The sequence below is a fragment of the Diabrotica virgifera genome, chromosome 3 (assembly GCF_917563875.1).
Source record: "Diabrotica virgifera virgifera chromosome 3, PGI_DIABVI_V3a".
NCBI lineage: Eukaryota > Metazoa > Arthropoda > Insecta > Coleoptera > Chrysomelidae > Diabrotica > Diabrotica virgifera.
In genome coordinates, this window is record NC_065445.1 from 71,663,433 (window position 1) to 71,682,348 (window position 18,916).

The window sequence follows — 18,916 nt, forward strand, 5'->3', positions numbered from 1 at the left end:
AGAGATTCAAGTATAGTCCTGAAAGAATCAGATAGTAAAAAGAGAAAGATCAAAGAAGCGGCTCTAATTGTGCTAAATGAAACCAATCGTGTCGCAAATTCCTCGGTAGAATGCAGTAGGATGTGGTTACCCATACTGAAAGAGGAAGTGAATAGAAAGAAAATACCACGATTAGTAAGTCAATAACATATCGAATTAGTACATTATTTTATATTTTAGTATTACTTATTGTATATCTATGTATTATTAATATTATTTATAATTTAAACATATTAAAGTCAGAATTTGGTATTAGTTTTTGAAAGTAAATTAAATGTAAGACCAAATACTTACGATGTCGGGATAGTATCACGAGGTTTTTCCTGGTTTTCCCTCGTGATTTACTATGGACTCTCTAACGCGAGAATTTTACTGTCATCGTTGCATTTGTTTGTCTTTTTAAAGACAGATCACATGCTATGATTTTTTTGTGACGGATATTCTTGTGTTGGGATTGATACATTTAATCGAATGAACTATCTTTTAGTAAAGTCGTCCCAGGAACGCAACTCATAAATATTGGCGATATCATTTTAAAGTCTTCTACTTTAAAATGTATAATATACGTCTGAATTGCCAATATAAATGAGTCAGATTAAATAAATTATTAGAAGAATTTTTTTTACTTAGCAACAACATGTTTGTTTATTTTAGTAGTATTTTGTATTTTGACAACGACAGCCGATTTGGGCGTCGAAACGTTAATAAATTTTTTTTTCAATTTAATTGTGGCTTATTTCCCATCTAAATAGTTAATCAGAATAATAATTCTTCTGATTTATGCGTTTTATTCACTGTGTACACTTAAGTCCACGAATCTTTACCCGTGCGTCATTAATACCTGGCGAGATAAAACACATATTTGATAACGTCAAATTTTAACCCATGATAGGAGCAGTAGCTACTTACTGTCATTTGCTGTTGTGTTTAGTAAATTTCAATTTCCGACTTATCATCGACTTATTTCGTATGCTTTAAATGATGAAGCACAGGTAAATATTTCTGGACTCAACTGTAAAGATTTTTTGTCGGTACTGCATACCTGTGAGGTAAACAACACCATAATCTTTTCTCAGGTTTTGCACACAATAATGGAAAGCAACAAACCATTTTTAGTCTAAGTGTTTATCATTTACGAAAAAAAAAAACATTTTGTTCTACAAGAGTTTTCTTACATTTTATTATATTCTGCAAATCCTTCAGGAATTTATCGGTAGACTGCACTGTACTATAATAGTTATGCACATGTAGACTGCATTCTAGGGCTAGAAATTGTGTTATAACTTTTCAGACCAGTGCATTTAGCACTAACAACACTGAAATAAATCGATTTTTAAATGCAGCACCTAGAGATTTGCAACTTTTGGCGTAATATTCAGGATGATGTCAGAACAAAAGACTACTATAGAAAAATGGGTCGAAAATGGGCATTTTAAAGTGAATAAAATGCATCCAGAAGTGCATAAACTTGCCAAAATAAGTATATTAAGGGCCAGATTTTGTTACTCGGGGGTTTTTGGGATAGCTGAACACGACTACGCCATCAGAACCGACCCCCAGAGCATCTCGTACCCAGGGTCACTACTAAGGCATGTCATCTGGAGATTCAAGGGTTATCGGCACTAAATTGATGCAAACAGATTAATTGGGACCCCCAAGCACCTGGTGCCCAATGTTATTGTTAAGGCACGTCATCTTCCGGGGTTTCGAGGGTTTTCGACATTAAATTGATGCAACTAGATTACTCAGGCGGTTTTTGGGGTCGCTGAAAACGAATACGCGATCAGAACCGACACCCGGAGCACTTGGTGTCTATAGTCCAGGGTAATAAGGATTTTCTCGGGACACTCAAAGATCCAGGTAGCTGATTACTTTTTTAGTTATTGTAGACCCATAGGAAGGAAACCTACCTGTTTCCTGTCTAGAGTTCGCGTCCGTTTTTTAATTAATAACAATTTAGTTTAAAAATCGCGATTTTTTTCGATTTTTTGCACTCTTAAAAACTAAATAGTTGATATAAAATTACAAAATTCAGTTTTTTAGAACATTGAAAAACCTTCAAAATGCCGATTTTTGAAAGTTAAAAAGTTAATTTGTTGCAACGCAAAGTGCAAAATAAGCGAAAATCGTTATTTGTTAATAACTTTTACTAAAACTACCTTAGAACTTAAGTGTTTCACCCAAAGTTGGACGTTGGGGTACTTAACAAACCTTCAAAATTTGAGACCGATCCATTAATTAGTTAAGAGTTATTCTATTTGTTTATCCCAGAGACCTTTATTTTGCAATAAGATAAGACAGAAAATAATGAAGATAGTGCAATTCTGAGTATGCCAAATGAAAGTAGAAGAGTGATAGTATCAAAATGTATTAAAAAAAGATAACATAGTCAAAAATCCTAATGCCAAATTTTTAAAATTTTGTAGTTTATAAACATTTAGAATAACTTAAAAATGTTGTCCGTAGAAACAATCTTTTTATATATTCGAAAAGATAGTATTTTAACACGAATTTTCAAATAAAAAAAATTAGCCTGGGCTCATTTGGGACAAAGTTAGCCATATGTTTTTTTTTTTAATTCACACCTAATTTGTTTATAATAATTAAGGCATCTCATTAATGCCATTTTAAAAAATGGGATTTGTATTTTTTCTTAAAAAATTTGCACAAACAATATACCTTCACAGCACCCTCTACGATTTTTCAAAAATGTAGTGCAAACGATTACTAGGGGGAATCTACAAATCCAGCGAGTCAAAATACCGAAAAAGCAATTTCAAACGAATATATTTGCTGTATCTCCGGATCAACTGAATGGATTTTGATCTTTCTTTTTTTAAATTGTATGTAACTTTTACGTACATTACAAATATGCAATTTGTTTATAAATTTATTAATTAATAAACAGTCTAATTTGTTTAAACAATTCTTGAAAATTTTTTTTACAAAAATCTATTTTTTTTAATCATAGTATCATTAATGATCACAGAAAAAGTTAAAGTACACTTAAATAAATGATTTTTATTAGATAATTATTTATTGAAGATAATTTATTTATTAAAGTATACCTTAACTTTTTCTATGATTAATAGGGATAGTATGGTTAAAATCATGGATTTTTGGGAAAAAAATATTTTTTTAAAAATTGTTTAAACAAATTAGACTGTTTATTAATTAATAAATGTCTAGACAAATTGCATATTTGTAATGTACAGACAAATTACATACAAATTAGAAAAAGAACGATCAAAATATATTCAGTAGATCCCGAGATATAGAAAATGATAGTAGTTTTAAGTTGCTTTTTATAGTTTTTGAACTCGTGCATTTGTCGGCTCCCAGCTCCCCCTTCACTTACCACGACTAGTCACCAATTAAACTACATTTTTTAAAATTCGTGTAAAATACCAGCTTTTCTAATATGTAAAATTACTTTTTCTACATACAATATTTTTAAAGTTATTCTAAATGTTTTTAAACTACAAAATTTCACAAATTTGGCATTAGGATTTTTGACTATATTAGATAATCTTTTTATCGTCTTTTAGTACATTTTGATAGTATCAGTTTTCTACTTTCATTTGGCATACTCAGAATTGCCCTATCTTCATTATTTTCTGTCTTATGTTATTGCAAAATAAAGGTCTATGGGATAAACAATTAGAATAACTCTTAAACTAATTAATGGATCGGTCTCAAATTTTGAAGGTTTGTTAAGTACCCCAATACCCAACTTTGGGTGAAACACTAAAATTCTAAGGTAGTTTTAGTAAAAATTATTAACAAATAACGATTTCCACTTATTTTGCAGTTTGCGTCAACAAATTAACATTTTAACTTTCAAACATCGACATTTTGAACGTTTTTCAATGTTCTAACTAATTAAATTTTGTAATTGTATGTCAACTATTTAGCTTTAGAATGGGGTGCAAAAAATCGAAAAAATCGCGATTTTTGCACTAAATTGTTAATAATTAAACAACGGACGCGAACTCTAGGCAGGAAACAGGTAGGTTTTCATCCTATAGGTATAGTCCAGAGAAATAAGGTTTTTCTCGTGACACATCCCCCTCCAGGCCGAAACCAAATTTTTTGAGTAGTATGGACATCTATATTATTAACCTATATGTTTCCTGCAGCCGATTTTGATGATATACATAGTTATAAACAAATAAAGATCGAAAAATGGTAAATTATCGCTTTTTTCGTCTATTAATAAAAAGTTAAGCAATTTAAACAAATTTGAGAGTAAGAAACTCATAAATCGTATAAAAAACTTCGATATGGCATTCGCTGAATATGTCCAACCTTATTGGTTGCTTAGAAAATTGCAAAATAAATCATAAATATTGAGTTTTTATAAATATTCGTAACTTAGGTAAAAATTAACTTAGAATCTTCTTATTACACGGAATGCCGAGACTTCTTGTACTTAAATTATATTTTAAATTTCAAAGCAATTGGTCAAATAGTTTAAAAGTTATTTAATTTATTTTTCCCAAATTAATTTTTTTTGCAACACTATAAGTCAGAAAATTATGAGGTTACAATAATACTTCGGACAGTTTATGAAAGAAGAACATTTATACTATTACCTTAATTAAAAATAAATAACAAAAAATAATTTTAAACAGTGTAAAATTATTTTGTAAAAACATGTCCATTTTTTGCTTACTTATAAACAATTAGAATAACTTTTTAACCGTTACCCGTAGAAAAATTATTTTTTCATATTTAGAAAGACTGAATTTTTATACACATTTAGAAAGAAAAACAACTGTTCTAGGACATTTAGGGACAAAGTTAGCCCCCCCCCCCCATTTTTTTAATTCACATGTTTTTGCAAAATTATTTTGCAATATCTATAATTATTTTTTGTCATTTTTTTTAAATTAAATTAATACTGTAAATTTTCTTCTTTCATAAACTATCCAAAATATTACTGTAACTTCATCATTTTCTGACTTACAGTGATGCAAAAAAATTAATTTTGGATAAACAAATTAAATAACTTTTAAACTATTTGACCAATTGCTTTGGAATTTAGGGTATAATTTTAGCACCATAAGTCTCAGCATTCCATGTAATAAGAAGGTTCTAAGTTAATTTTTACATAAGTTATGAATATTTATAAAAACTCAAAATTTATGATTTATTTGCCAATTTTCTAAGTAACCAATAAGGATATACATACTCAGCGAACGCCATATTGAAGTTTTTTATACGGTTTATGAGTTTATTACTCTCAAATTTGTTTAAAATGCCCAATTTTTTAGTAAGAGACGAGAAAAGCGAAAATTTACCGTTTTTTGATCTTCATTTGTTTATAACTATGTATATCATCAAAAGCGGCTGCAGGAAACATATAGGTTATTATTATAGATGACCATATTACTCGAAAAATTTCGTTTCAGCCTGGAGGGGGATGTGTCACCAACACGATATTTTTTTTCCTTATTTCTCTGAACTAGTATACAATAACTAAAAAGTATAGTCAGCTACCTGGATCTTTGAGTGTCCCGAACATGGTCTATTTATACCTTATTATAGGCATGTTATCTTCCGGAGTTTGGAGGGTTTTTGGGCAGTAGGTGCACCGGAGGACCGGAGGTCGGTTCTGATGACGTATTCTTGTTCAGCTGCCCCAAAAACCCCCCGAGTAATCTGTTTGCATCAATTTAGTGATGAAAACGCTCGAAACTTCAGACGACGTGCCTTAGCAGTGATCCTGGGCACCAGGTGCTCCAGTGGTCGGTTCTGATTGCGTATTTGTCTTAAGCGACCCCAAAAACCCCCCGAGTAACAAAATCACTTTTACTATTAACTTACTGACTTAATACACTTATTTTGACAGGTTTATTCATTTTCGATGCATTTTATTAAAATGCAACTATGCATTTCCACCCATTTTTTAGCGTGAGATATAATCTATACTTTTTACGTCTTTTTTTATAAGTTATACCATAAACATAAATACCAGCCGAAATCACATATAGACATGGCGAAAACGGCGGGTTCGTTGGAAAAAATATTCCCATGAGATTTTTTTGCATAATCACATTTGTAATACACCCCAGAATAAGGTTCAAAAAGTCGCCCACGAGAAAAGTGGTCCATTTTTTTTTAATAATTTTTTTAATCAAATTGCAAAAATTATTATTTTTGGTCAGGACGAATTTTTTTTAGGTTTTTTAGACCATTCTGGACAAAAAAGGTCTCTTATAATTTTTGTCTAAAGTTGATGGTTTTCGAGTTATAAGCAATTTAAAATTTGAAAAACGCAAAAGTGGTAATTTTTAAGACTTAATAACTCGGTTAAAAATTATTATTATGAAAGTCAGAAAGTGGCTATTCCAAAGTTTAAAGCCCCCCCTACATGATCGTGAAGAAATGTGTGTCATTAATTTATTACTAAGCTGTTATTTTTAATTATTAACAATAAGCCGTAAGAGCGTATTGACGCGGCTGTAAATGTGAGTGCGAGTAAGATGCCCCATTGGACTGCCGGAATGGCATCTCTCTCGCACTCACCATAGACGACCGCCTAATACGTGCTGGCGCTCATTATTATTACTTAAATGTAACAGCTTAGTAATAAAATTATGACAAAAATTTCTTCAGGATCTTGTAGGAGGGGCTTTAAACTTTGATTAGGTCACTTTCTGACTTTCATAATAATAACTTTTAACCAATTTATTAAGCCTTGAAAATCGCCATTTTTCGTTTTTTTCAATTTTAAATTGCTTATAACTCGAAAACGATCAACTTTAGAGAAAAATTACAAGAGACCTTTTTTGTCCAGAATGGTCCAAGAAACCTAACAAAAATTTGTACGGGTCAAAATTATTGATTTTTGAAATTTGATTAAAAAAAATTGTTAAAAAAATTGGACCACTTTTCACGTGGGCGACTTCTTGAACCTTATTTTGGGATGTCTCACGAATGTGATCATGCAAAAAAATTTCATGGGAATATTTTTTCTAACGAACCCGCCGTTTTCGCCTTGTCTAATAAGGCGTGTCATGATTAGGATGCATTGAGACTTCTGTAACATAGATAAACTGATAATTCGATTTTTATAAATAAGAAATGTATGAGCTTTTTCAAGCGTTCCTTTAGCAACAGGTAAGTTTTTTGTTGCACATTTGAAATTTTTGTTTTTTCTTGGCTTAGACTACAAATACACCGCAGAAAAGGCAAGGTAAGGTTTAAGAACTTCTTCTCTCACTTCAGTTAAATGTCGTAGATGTATCTCACGTATTTTTCGTTGTTTCACTGATATCTGTTGAAGATATTAATAGTTGTCACTTGATTATTTGAATCATGATTAACTCTACACTATAAAAAAAGAAAAACACTCACCGGCACAATTAACCGGCCACCTTGTGTATGTATTTCAATTTGCAGAAATTGTCAATCTTGTACAACATTTTATGAAAAGTACGGTCTAAACTACCTTCGAGAAAAAAAAAAACAATAACATCATTGAAAAAAAGGCGTTTATCGAGGGATGCTTAGCAAAAATCCTATGCTTAAAAATCTTCGGAGAAAATTCAAACAAACATAATTTTGAAAATCATAGTCTAATTAAAAAAAATTATGAGTATTAATAATGGATGTTGCCGCCTTTGGCCCTTCGGACTTCTTTGAGTCAGTTCGGCAATCCATTCATGATATCCTGGATATTTTTGTCCATACTTTGGTCCTAATATACTGTAATGCGTATTTAATGCATTTGCAATTTCTATTTTGTCAGTTATTATTTCTTGTTTTTAATTAAAAGTCTTAATTTGTTTTTATAATCATTGTTCTACTAAATTATTTGTGGGATCTTGGATTAGCTTATCTAATTAGCGCATACAGTCTTTGTAATAAACTATTCTAAATGGGAAATAAGCCACAATTCAACTAAAAAATTATTTTATTAACGTTTCGACATCCGATTTGGGCGTCGAAACGTTAATAAAATCATTTTTTAGTTAAATTGTGGCTTATTTCCCATTTAGAATAGTTTATTACAAAAATGCCACAAGAAAATAGCTTCCAGCATAACATTACAATATATGTTTTTCATGTACAGAATTTAAAAAACCCTCCGTCATCCACTCGTTTTTAAATGTTGTTCCCCTCGTTTTAAATGTTGTTTTTAGATAATTTCACACAAGACGCGACGGCCGCCCTACTACAGTCTTCTGAGTCGTTTACCCTATAAAACTGAATATAATTTCGTATAGAATAAAAGGTATAGTTATATTATATGGAGCGAAATCAAATTATAGCATTGTGGTTACTTTATTGTCGAAGAAAGAGAAATAAGAGGAACCGAATTCATTGAGTCCATCCTATGAACACAAAAATATACGATTTATAGATTTTTATATTTACACATATTGATGGAACACCCTCTATACTCAACGTTATTATTGCAACTATGTAATATAAAGAAACACCTAACCAAATCTCCAAAGAAACATAAGGTGTGGATGACACCAGACATACCAGAACTAATGGATGAAAGACGCAAATTGAAGAATAATTCAGAAAAATACAGAGAGGTTGATAAGAACATAAAGCAAATAATAAAGAAGGCCAAAGAATCATGGATTAAAGAACAATGTGTAGAAATGGAAGACTATGAAAGAAAGTATGACACATTCAATATACATAAAAAAGTAAAAGAACTTACCGGAACCCAAAGAAGACATCAAATAAGTTTGCTTAAGGACAAAGACGGAAATATTATTGTAGACTTAACAGAAAAAATTAATAGATGGAGTGAATACATAAGAGAATTGTTTGAGGACAACAGAAATAACATTGACAAGGTAAATGGTGAAACGGGACCTGAAATCCTAAAATGTGAAGTAGAAATGGCACTTAGAAATTCCAAAACTGGAAAAGCAAATGGACCCGATGAGGTTCCTACTGAATTACTAAAGCTCTTGAATGATGAATCAATAGGTATAATATTGCACTTATTTAACACAGTATACAATACTGGTATTATACCTCAAGAGTGGCTGCTGTCTACATTCGTTACACTGCCAAAGAAATCCAATGCAAAAGAATGTTCAGAACATCGAACAATATCTTTAATGAGCCATCTACTAAAGATATTTCTAAAAATCATCCACAACCGAGTTTATCAAAAGTTGGAGTCAGATATTAGTAATACACAGATGGGGTTCAGAAAAGGACTAGATACTCGAGAAGCTCTCTTCGGTTTGAATGTTCTTACACAAAGATGCCTAGACGTTAATCAAGAAGTACATGCATGTTTTATCGATTTTGAAAAAGCGTTTGACAGAGTACGCCACGATAGGCTAAGAGACATTCTTGAAAGAAAAGACATAGATAATAAAGATCTGCGAATAATTCTCAACTTATATTGGAATCAGAAAGCTAACATCAAAATAGAAAACGAGATATCAAAAGCAATAGAAATACGTAGAGGAGTAAGACAGGGATGCATTTTGTCACCACTGCTATTTAATGTATATAGTGAAAGCATCTGTCAGGAAGCCCTTTTGCAAGCAAATGAAGGGATCGTAATCAATGGAGAGGTTGTAAATAATATTCGATACGCAGACGACACTGTACTAGTTGCAAGAACAGTAGAAGAATTACAACGATTACTTACAAACATAAATATTGCTTGCAACAATTATGGCATAAACATTAATATCAAAAAAACCAAGTATATGGTCTTCAGTAAAATCATGACACAACCAGCACATATTAGTATAAACGGCATTCAAATTGAAAAAATATAAGTTATAAATACTTGGGAACTTTAATAAACGAAACTGGAGACCAAAACAATGAAATAAAAAGACGTATCGAAATTGCCAGGGCCACCTTCATAAAGATGAGAAAATTCTTCTGCAACAGAGATATAAGCATCCCTCTACGATTAAGAATGCTAAGTGGCTACGTATTTAACACGCTATTATACGGTGTAGAGGCCTGGACTCTCAAACAGAACAACATAAAAAATATTGAAAGTTTCGAGATGTGGTGCTACCGTCGAATGCTGAAGATAAGTTGGGTTGAAAGAATCACAAATCTTGAAGTAATACGAAGGATAGGAAGAGACCCAGAAATTTTATTAACGATAAAACGAAGAAAACTCGAGTATTTGGGTCACCTGATGAGAGGTCATAAATACGCATTACTTCAAAATATAATGCAAGGAAAAATAGAAGGAAAACGGAATCCAGGCCGTAGAAGAATGTCGTGGATGCGGAATTTGAGAGAGTGGTTTGGCTGCACCACTAATGAACTTTTTAGGTCAGCTGTAAACAAAGTCAGGGTAGCCTTGATGATTTCCAATCTCCGATAGGAGTGGCACAAGAAGAAGAAGAATATAAAGTTTATTATAATATACTTAGCGGTTTTAATTACTGTTGTTATCAGTAACATATAATTAATTTTGCTGTGCTTAACAAATGTGAATTTTTCTTTATCACATAATTCGTCAAATTCACTGTTAAGTGCACGGTATATACCATTCCAAGCATTTCTCGTCAAGTTTCTATCTTTATATATTTCTATATAATAATATAGAAATGAGTGCGACTCAATTCTTATTGTGTGAAAAGGACAAGTGCGTCAAAACTATGGCACGAGAAAACCCTCGCACGTTAAAAATTCTTATAATGTGAAACAGCCCTATCTCTCGTGAAGCTCATTCTCGTAGAAGAAGACTGGCAGACAGAAATTTGACGGCTATCCGTCCAGCTCACGCCACTACTGCTCCCACAACACCGTAGATCTAGACCTGGTTTTGTGTAAGAATATGCTGACTGGACTGTTACGGAATGGAAGAACATACTGTTCTTACGTTAGAGCAGAATAGCCCTAAGAGGTCCAGATGGACGTTAGCGTGTCTTCTTCTTCTTTGTGTACCGTGCTTGTTTTCAAGCGTTGGCTATCGTCGTATTAACAAGCTGATGAAATGTTTCTCGGCCAGCAGTTGTATGAAACAATTCCTCGACCGTTCCACCTGTCCATTGTCTAATGTTACGCAGCTGGAACAGGTGTTTTCTTCCAACCCAGCGTTTTCCTTCGATTTTGCCCTGAATGATCAATCTGAGCAAGCGATATTTATGTCCTCTCATTAAATGACCTGTACAGGATTTATATTACTTAGCATCCAAAAAATAAGAGTAATCCATATCGATTTAATTTTTAAAGTCTCAAACAAATATTATTTACATGTACTGTTTATATTACGTAAATGGGTGACATTACTTCTGCAGTGTAGGTCACTCGTTTTGAAAACAACGGAGTCAGCAATTATGTCACTGTCAGTATTTTCATGGTCACATTCAAGTATGAAATCATAACAAACAATTACGATTTATTTATAGATACGGAGAAAGTAAAGAGGAGAGATTATTCATTATTCAGACAGCGACGTGGTTAGATCAGATACGTTGTCCACCAACTAGTTACTGTCTTATTTAGTGTTCTAAGTAAATATACTTTGCTAAATACTTAATAAAAATAAAAACTTTGTTTCAAATAAATCAACCCCATCTTCGGGGGTAACAACCCCCAGTACCAAGATATGGCGATCCTGATTGTATTGAACCTAGTATTGAACCTTTCTCATTTTTATGACGTTGATCAATTCTCGCTGTTTCTACATGGTCTCCAGCACACGTTTGTTGAATATGTGTGCTGTGCACGGGATTCTGAACATAAAACGGTAACACCACAACTCGAACGCTTCTAATTTGTTGAGATTCTTCACTTTTGTTGTCCAAGTTTCACACCCAGAGAACAAAATGAACCAGACGTAGCACTTCAATACTCTTAGACGAGTGGTATATGACAGACTTCTACTGCACAATACAAAACGCCAGCTAATAAAGCTTTTTCGTGCAAGTTCTATTCTGGTCGAAATTTCCTCATCACTTTCAACCCTGCAGTCAATCCAGCTACCCAGATATCTAAAGTGTTCAACCCTTTCTAGAATTTTATTATCTAATTTTAGTACTGAATCTTCCATATTCATTTTTCTGACCATTTACGACCGCGATTATTTAACGCTTCCTCAAAAATTGGTTCGGTGTAGGAGACTTTTAGCAGGAATGTTTGTAGCGAATCCAAATGTCTTATGGATCCATGATGACACGGAATGTCATTTTGCGCGGGATTTTCAAGCAAATTCGAGATATGTTTTATTTTACATTTGGGCATGAACATGAGAGAAAGCGAAAATGGAAATTAATATTAAAAACAGAAACTCTGCCGGTTTATTGACGTATAGGTATTTTAATGCTTGTGTAAAGGTAAAACAATCACAAAAGCTTTATATTTTTACAGATTAAAAAGTTAAAATTCCGAACTTTTTGTAAGTAACATTTATGCAAGTATAAGAAACATAAATATCAAGGTTTTTCCGAGATGAATGCTAATAATCAGAGGCAGTTGGACCAGGAAATTTCACGTAATTAAACAATATATCTTATATATATTTGCGGTGCAGGCACTAAACGACAATGATGATATATTTCTTGGTCCCAAGACCCAATGGTCAAAGTCAAAAGACACAGACTTCTGTAGAGTCTGTCAAGTCGATTCTTTAACTCTGTAACTTAAAAAATAGTCTTTATTTCTTAAGGTACTAGTACACTTTAGAAGACCAAAAATAATCATTTTTTTTTCAAGAATTTTTTTCTCACAACCTTTATCAAAAATGAACATAATATTCTTACATATTAATATCTAACTCTTATAGAGTACAAAAAATATATCTTTTTTCATTTATGCACGTACACTAATATTGTAGAGGGCGCAAAAGTCGAGGTCTCGAAAAATTATGGCGGACAGTAGTTAATCTCAGGATTGCGATATCTGAAACAAAAAAGTCGTACTGCATTTGAAAAGGGAAGGTTTCTTACGTGACAATTTACCACAATTTAACCAAAAAATAAAGAATAAATATTTTTTAACCATGAAAAACTGAATAAAAACTAGCGATTTTTTCACAATTTTTTTTCAAATTTCCGTAAAATATTTTTTTCGGATTTTTTTATTAACGGTGGTAAATTGTCACGTAAGAAACATTACTTTTTCAAATGCCGTACGATTTTTTTGTTTCAGAGATGCCAATCCTGAGATTAACTGTCCGTCATCGGAACTACTTTTTTTCGAGGCCTCGACTTTGGCGCCCTCTACAATATTAGTGTACGTGCATAAATGAAAAAAGATATATTTTTGTATTCTCTAAGAGTTAGATATTAATATGTAAAAAGTTTTATGTTAATTTTTAATAAGGGTTCTGAGAAAAAAATCTTGAAAAAATGCAAATTTTTGGTCTTCTAAAGTGTACTAGTACCTTAAGGAAGTGTGGGCTTTCCTATACTCACAATATTGTAATGTACTTCATGGGTTATTTTTGGTACGTTTCTTTATCTCAGGAATTTTGAAAAAAAAAGTTTACAAAGATTGAAAAAGATTTACAAAAACTTGCCACTTCAGTACAATGGAGAAAACTGAATACCCTTATATCAAGAGAAAGGCAGACACTGTGTTGAATAGAATAGAATAATTTTTTATTTGCATAGACTTTTAACATATTCGAGCAAATAACGTCAAGTAAAAGTAAAAAAGAGATTGTATAAAACTGAAGTACATAGAAGTACATAGAACTGAAGTCCCTCGTGTGTAGGCATTGAACAAGCGTGTCTACAGGCGTCAAAATGAAAGGTTTGCTCCATGCACTATAACAGTGTCTTACCGAGGAGGATCAATAATGATTTGGGGATGTATCTCTTACAAAGCTCGTACAGATCTTGTGTTCGATAGAGGTATTGTGAATGCTCAAGCATACGTGGAAGAGGTTCTCCAAGACCATGTCATGCATTTCGCGTCGTTCATTGGTGAAAACTTTAGATTAATGCATGCAATATACCATGTTGCCATACCACAAGATTCACCCGTGAGTACCTTAATGGGGTCGAGATTCAAGTTTCACCATGACCGGCACGCAACCCCAATCTTAACCCAATTGAACACATTTGGGACAACCCAAAAAGGGGTAAGGGCAAGAGCACCTGCCTCTACAACTCTACATCCTTCGGAGAGCTCAAGATGGCTGCGGTAGAGAAGTGGCACAATATCCCCCATCGGATATCCAGGAAATCATGAATGAAAAGCCGAACCGGCTCCAGAGGCGGCAACACGCACTATTAAGGCTCATATTTTTTAAATTACACTATGATTTGCAAAATTATATTTGTTTGAATTTTCTTCGAAGATTTTTAAACATTGGATTTTTGCTAAGCATCCTTTGATAAACGACTTTTTTTCAATACTTTTATTGTTTTATTTTCATCAAAAGTAGTTTTTACAGTATCTTTCATGAAATGTGGTCCAAGATTGATAATTTCTGTAAATTAAAAGAAATACAATGTTGGCGGTTAATTTTGCCGGTGAGTGTCCATGCTACACGATTTTTTTTTTTTTTTGTCAGGTGGTGGGCACATTTTTATTTATTTCCGTTTCTCATTTTTGTTAGTGGTTCTGACATGTAGTGATGTTTTCAGCGAGATCAGGGTCCAAGTTCGGCACAACAGGTTCACACCATCCAACCAGGTAAAAGGGTAAGTATCATTCTTTCCATCTATTTTTCCACTCGCCTAAAATTAGTTCTGCATCTTAGAGGGGCGATTCACTTGTATCTATATTATTTTTAACAGGCTTTTTTTTATTTAATGAGTTTCAGTCTACAAATATGATACTATAGTTCAGTTTATTTCAAGATGTGTTAGAAATAAACAAAGCAAGACACGTTGAATGTTACAAGGAGCACTCCCAAATCATTATTTACAATGTATATACATTGTATAAATCCCAGGGGGGTGATGATGGTGAAATCCCATGATTCGGGGGTGCTCCTGGTAATATTGATTCCTGGTGTCGTTTTTTGTTTATTTCTAGTGCATCTTAATTGTGATTTTAGTATAGGTTTACATGCTTTATATATATTTATTAACTATTATTTTCTTATTTATGTAGTATGAACGTTTCCAGCTGATCACTTATTCACTGAATGAGCTTATATCACCACTTTTGCTTGACTTATTTGTAAAATGTGCAAACTTTAGGCAGTTGATTTCAAAACTATTTATTTTATTTATCATTTTTACAATTTATACTTGGCATCTGCAGCCGTTTGAAGACAGTATGTACAGTGGAACCCCGATAAGCCGGCCTCCGATAACCCGGCAGTCCGGCTAACCCGGACCAATTTTCATCAGACAAAACAAACATTTTTTCACTTTGAGGGAGTTTTTTACCAAGAAATAAACAATACTGTATACAACCGTATGTAATTAAGATGTATACTATGCATATGTATTTCATGTTTTTGCAATTATAACGTCTATTTGTTTATTATTTATATACATTTTATTAATTTTTACCATATTCTCCGCCTTACCCGGATTTTCGATAACCCGGAACGGCCGCGGTCCCGATTGATCTGACTTATCGAGGTTCCACTGTACTTGCTTTGTGATATTAGTCCAGGGCGCATCTGTTTTGAGATGGACGTTGAGAGTTGACTCAATTGTTTTTGCAGAAATTGCTTGAAAATAACTCAAATAATAATATTTGAGTTATCCTCCCACTCAAAATGGTCCGGAACATTGTTTAAATAATCAAAATGTCAAAATATAAAGGAAAAATTCGATTTTTTTATTGGTTTTTTGATTATAACTTTAAAACTATTCATTTCTGAGGAAAGTTGTACTGACATAAAAGTTGCGTAATTGAATTTCCTACAATATAGAATTAGTTAAAAATTTAAAAAATAGTCACCCTTGTTGCAAAATAGCAATAATTGCGAAAACATCATACAAAAACAAGTATTCGCATTTTACGTTTTTCAACCATTAATGCTACACTTAAGACCTTTATATTTTACCCAGAAAAACTTTATGATATAGTAAAACAACACTGTAAGTTTCATTAAGATCAGTTTAATAGATTTTGCAAAATAAATTTTGCAATTCGGCTTTCGCAAAAAAATTTCACTTTTTTTAAATGTTGCAGGACTGAAAATAAAGCAGATAGCAAGTTGAATTTTTTTTTTGCTTATAGAAGTGTACTGTACCTTTCATTTGCAATTTACAAAATTAAAATCGATTAATTACCACGGCGTCAGGAAATTTTTTAAATAAACATTAATTTTTGGTGCTACGCGCAGGACAGCGGTGTTCGATTCACACAAGTTGATTTCCACCAAAATTTCTTCCAATCTTTATCTAATATATTATTTTCTTACTCTATATTTTGTTGTATTTTAATATTTTAATTCCACAAAAATCAAACTAATTTTATTATTGTTTGTGAAATATTGTTTAAACAATTGCATTTTTTTTATAATAAACTTTTATTCTCTAAGTTAAAATATATGAACAAAGAAAGTTTTTGCTAAAAAAATGTTATTTCAAAGGATAGAGTATGTGCTTTTATTTTACAATAAACTAATTTATTTATTTATATCGAAATGTAATAAAAATTAAAATGTATCAATCATTATCAAAGGTCATTGGAATGCCCAATCAGGGCAAACTATCCGCTGTCCTGCGCGTAGCACCAATAATTAATGTTTATTTAAAAAAATTCCTGACGCCGTCGTAGTCAACCGATTTTAATTTGATAAATTGCAAATGAAAGGCACAGTACACTTCTATACGCAAAAATAATTTCAACTTCCTATCTTCTTTATTTTTAGTCCTGTAAAATTTTGAAAAAATGAATTTTTTTTGCGAAAGCTGCATTGCAAAATTTATTTTGCAAAATCTATTGAACCGATCTTAATGAAATTTACAGTATTGTTTTACTGTATGATAAAGTTTTTCTGAGTGAAATATGAAGGTCCTAAGTGTAGCATAAATGGTTGAAAAACGTAAAATGCGAATACTTGTTTTTGTATGGTTTTTTCGCAATTATTGCTATTTTGCAACAAGGGTGACTATTTTTTAAATTTTTAACCAATTCTATATTATAGAAAATTGAATTACGCAACTTTTATGTCAGTACAACTTTTCTCGGAAATGAATACTTTTAAAGTTATAATCAAAAAACGAAGAAAAAAATAGAATTTTTCCTTCATTTTTTGACATTTTGATTATTTAACAATGTTCCGGACCTTTTTGAGAGGGAGGATAACTCAAATATTATTATTTAAGTTATTTTCAAGCAATTTCTGCAAAAAAATTTAAGTCACCTCTCAACGTCCAAATGTACTAATATTTTTACAGATGCGCCCTGGTCTATATTGCGATCTGCAATAAATATAGATATTTACGATAATCAGCATGCCCATGCCCAAATGTATAGCAGTACGATGGAAAATTACCATTATTATTAAAGGAAATTAATTCCTGTTTTTTCAGACGATTTCATCAATTTTTGTTCTTAAATTTTTGAATAAAATTGCTGTACAGACCTTAAAAAACTTGTCACATTTGTGTGATGTAAGGGTAAACCATTTTTCTTCACTTTCCTCTAGTGCGTTTGCCTTTTCTTTAGGCTTTTCTTTAATTATTGAATTGGTATTTAGAACCTTCTTATTAACCATCTATTTGTATATACGCATTTGTATACGAATATACTGATGCCAGGATTTTCAAAGGATTTTTCTTTCCTATGTATTAAATTCTTCATAATGTACTCGTACAAAATTGAAACGGATATTAATAGTGAGTGAAAGTTTTATTAATCTTTAATGCTGGATTGAAAGTATATAAGATTTGTTAAAAAATATAAACTTTATTTTACTCAAATAACAAATATTTATTCATTAATATGTATTTTGTCTTCTTAAAAGTAATCACATCATTTCCAATCCTCCAAGAATTTCTCTAATTTGCACATTTTGGAACGGTATTGAGCTCTTCTAGCGTTACGGACTCTACCTCTTCAATCGTGGTAAACCTCTTCCCTTTCATAGTTTTTTCAGTTTTGGCAACCGTAAAAGTCGCAGTGGGCTAAGTCTGGTGAATACGGTGGCCGAAGCATAATTACGAAGGAGTAGCAGTTTTCAATTTAACCGCTTCTGAGCTGCTCATGCGACTGTTAACCATACGTTATATTTTTGATGGTGCTGAAAACGAAAATTAGGTTTATTTTGAATTTTATGTGGGGGAACATTGTCAGAATCGCAATTTTACCCTAAAAATAAAAAAAATGGAATTACATTTTTTTGCGTTTAACTCACTACAACTTTGTTCCATTTGAATATTTTTTTCTGAAATTTTATAGTATGTATTTATTTCTTACCTTTCTAAAGACAATGTTTCAATATTTCTGTCTTATTATAATAGAAGTTATGAATTGTTTAAAGTAAACGGTGCAGATTCCTGAATTGCAAAGTTTAATCGAAAAAGTTAAGAGACAAAATTTGAAATTTAGCTTTTTAATCAAGTTTTTCTTAAAATATAGAGTACAAAGAACAAAATATTTTATAGAAAAAAAAATTGTGCAACTTTTAATTTTAAGAAAAACGTGATTTCTTTATTTTATTATTTTTAGGGTAAAATTATCATTTTGACAATGTTACCCCATCTAAAATTCAAAATAAACCTCATTTTCGTTTTCAGCACCATCAAAAACATAAAATAAGACAAAATTAGCCATTCACCATACCGTGGTCAGTATATCGAGAAATAATCGTTTTTTGGGGGGCCACTCGTTTATAAAGTCACATAACTTTTTTCCTTTTGCATATTTTGACTTGAAATTTTCCAGAAAACTTCTTCATGACTTATGATTTATTACAGTGCTGGTTAAAATTATAATCTTAAAAGTTTGTCACTCAACTTTTTTAAGTAAACGTGAAACTAACTTACTTCAG

General features: G+C 31.8%; 1 protein-coding gene across 4 annotated transcripts in view; it reads left to right on the top strand.

Moving 5' to 3' along the window:
- Positions 1–18,916, top strand: part of LOC114325294 (dnaJ homolog subfamily C member 5 homolog) — a 224,874-nt gene that overhangs the window by 103,405 nt on the left and 102,553 nt on the right. For 2 of the 4 annotated variants that reach the window (XM_028273317.2, XM_028273318.2), the window contains exon 4: positions 14,598–14,654. The exons of the other annotated variants lie outside the window; for them this stretch is intronic. In XM_028273317.2, the coding sequence (XP_028129118.1) occupies positions 14,598–14,654 (57 nt within the window). The remainder of the gene's footprint in view (positions 1–14,597; positions 14,655–18,916) is intronic. 4 annotated transcript variants of the gene reach the window in all.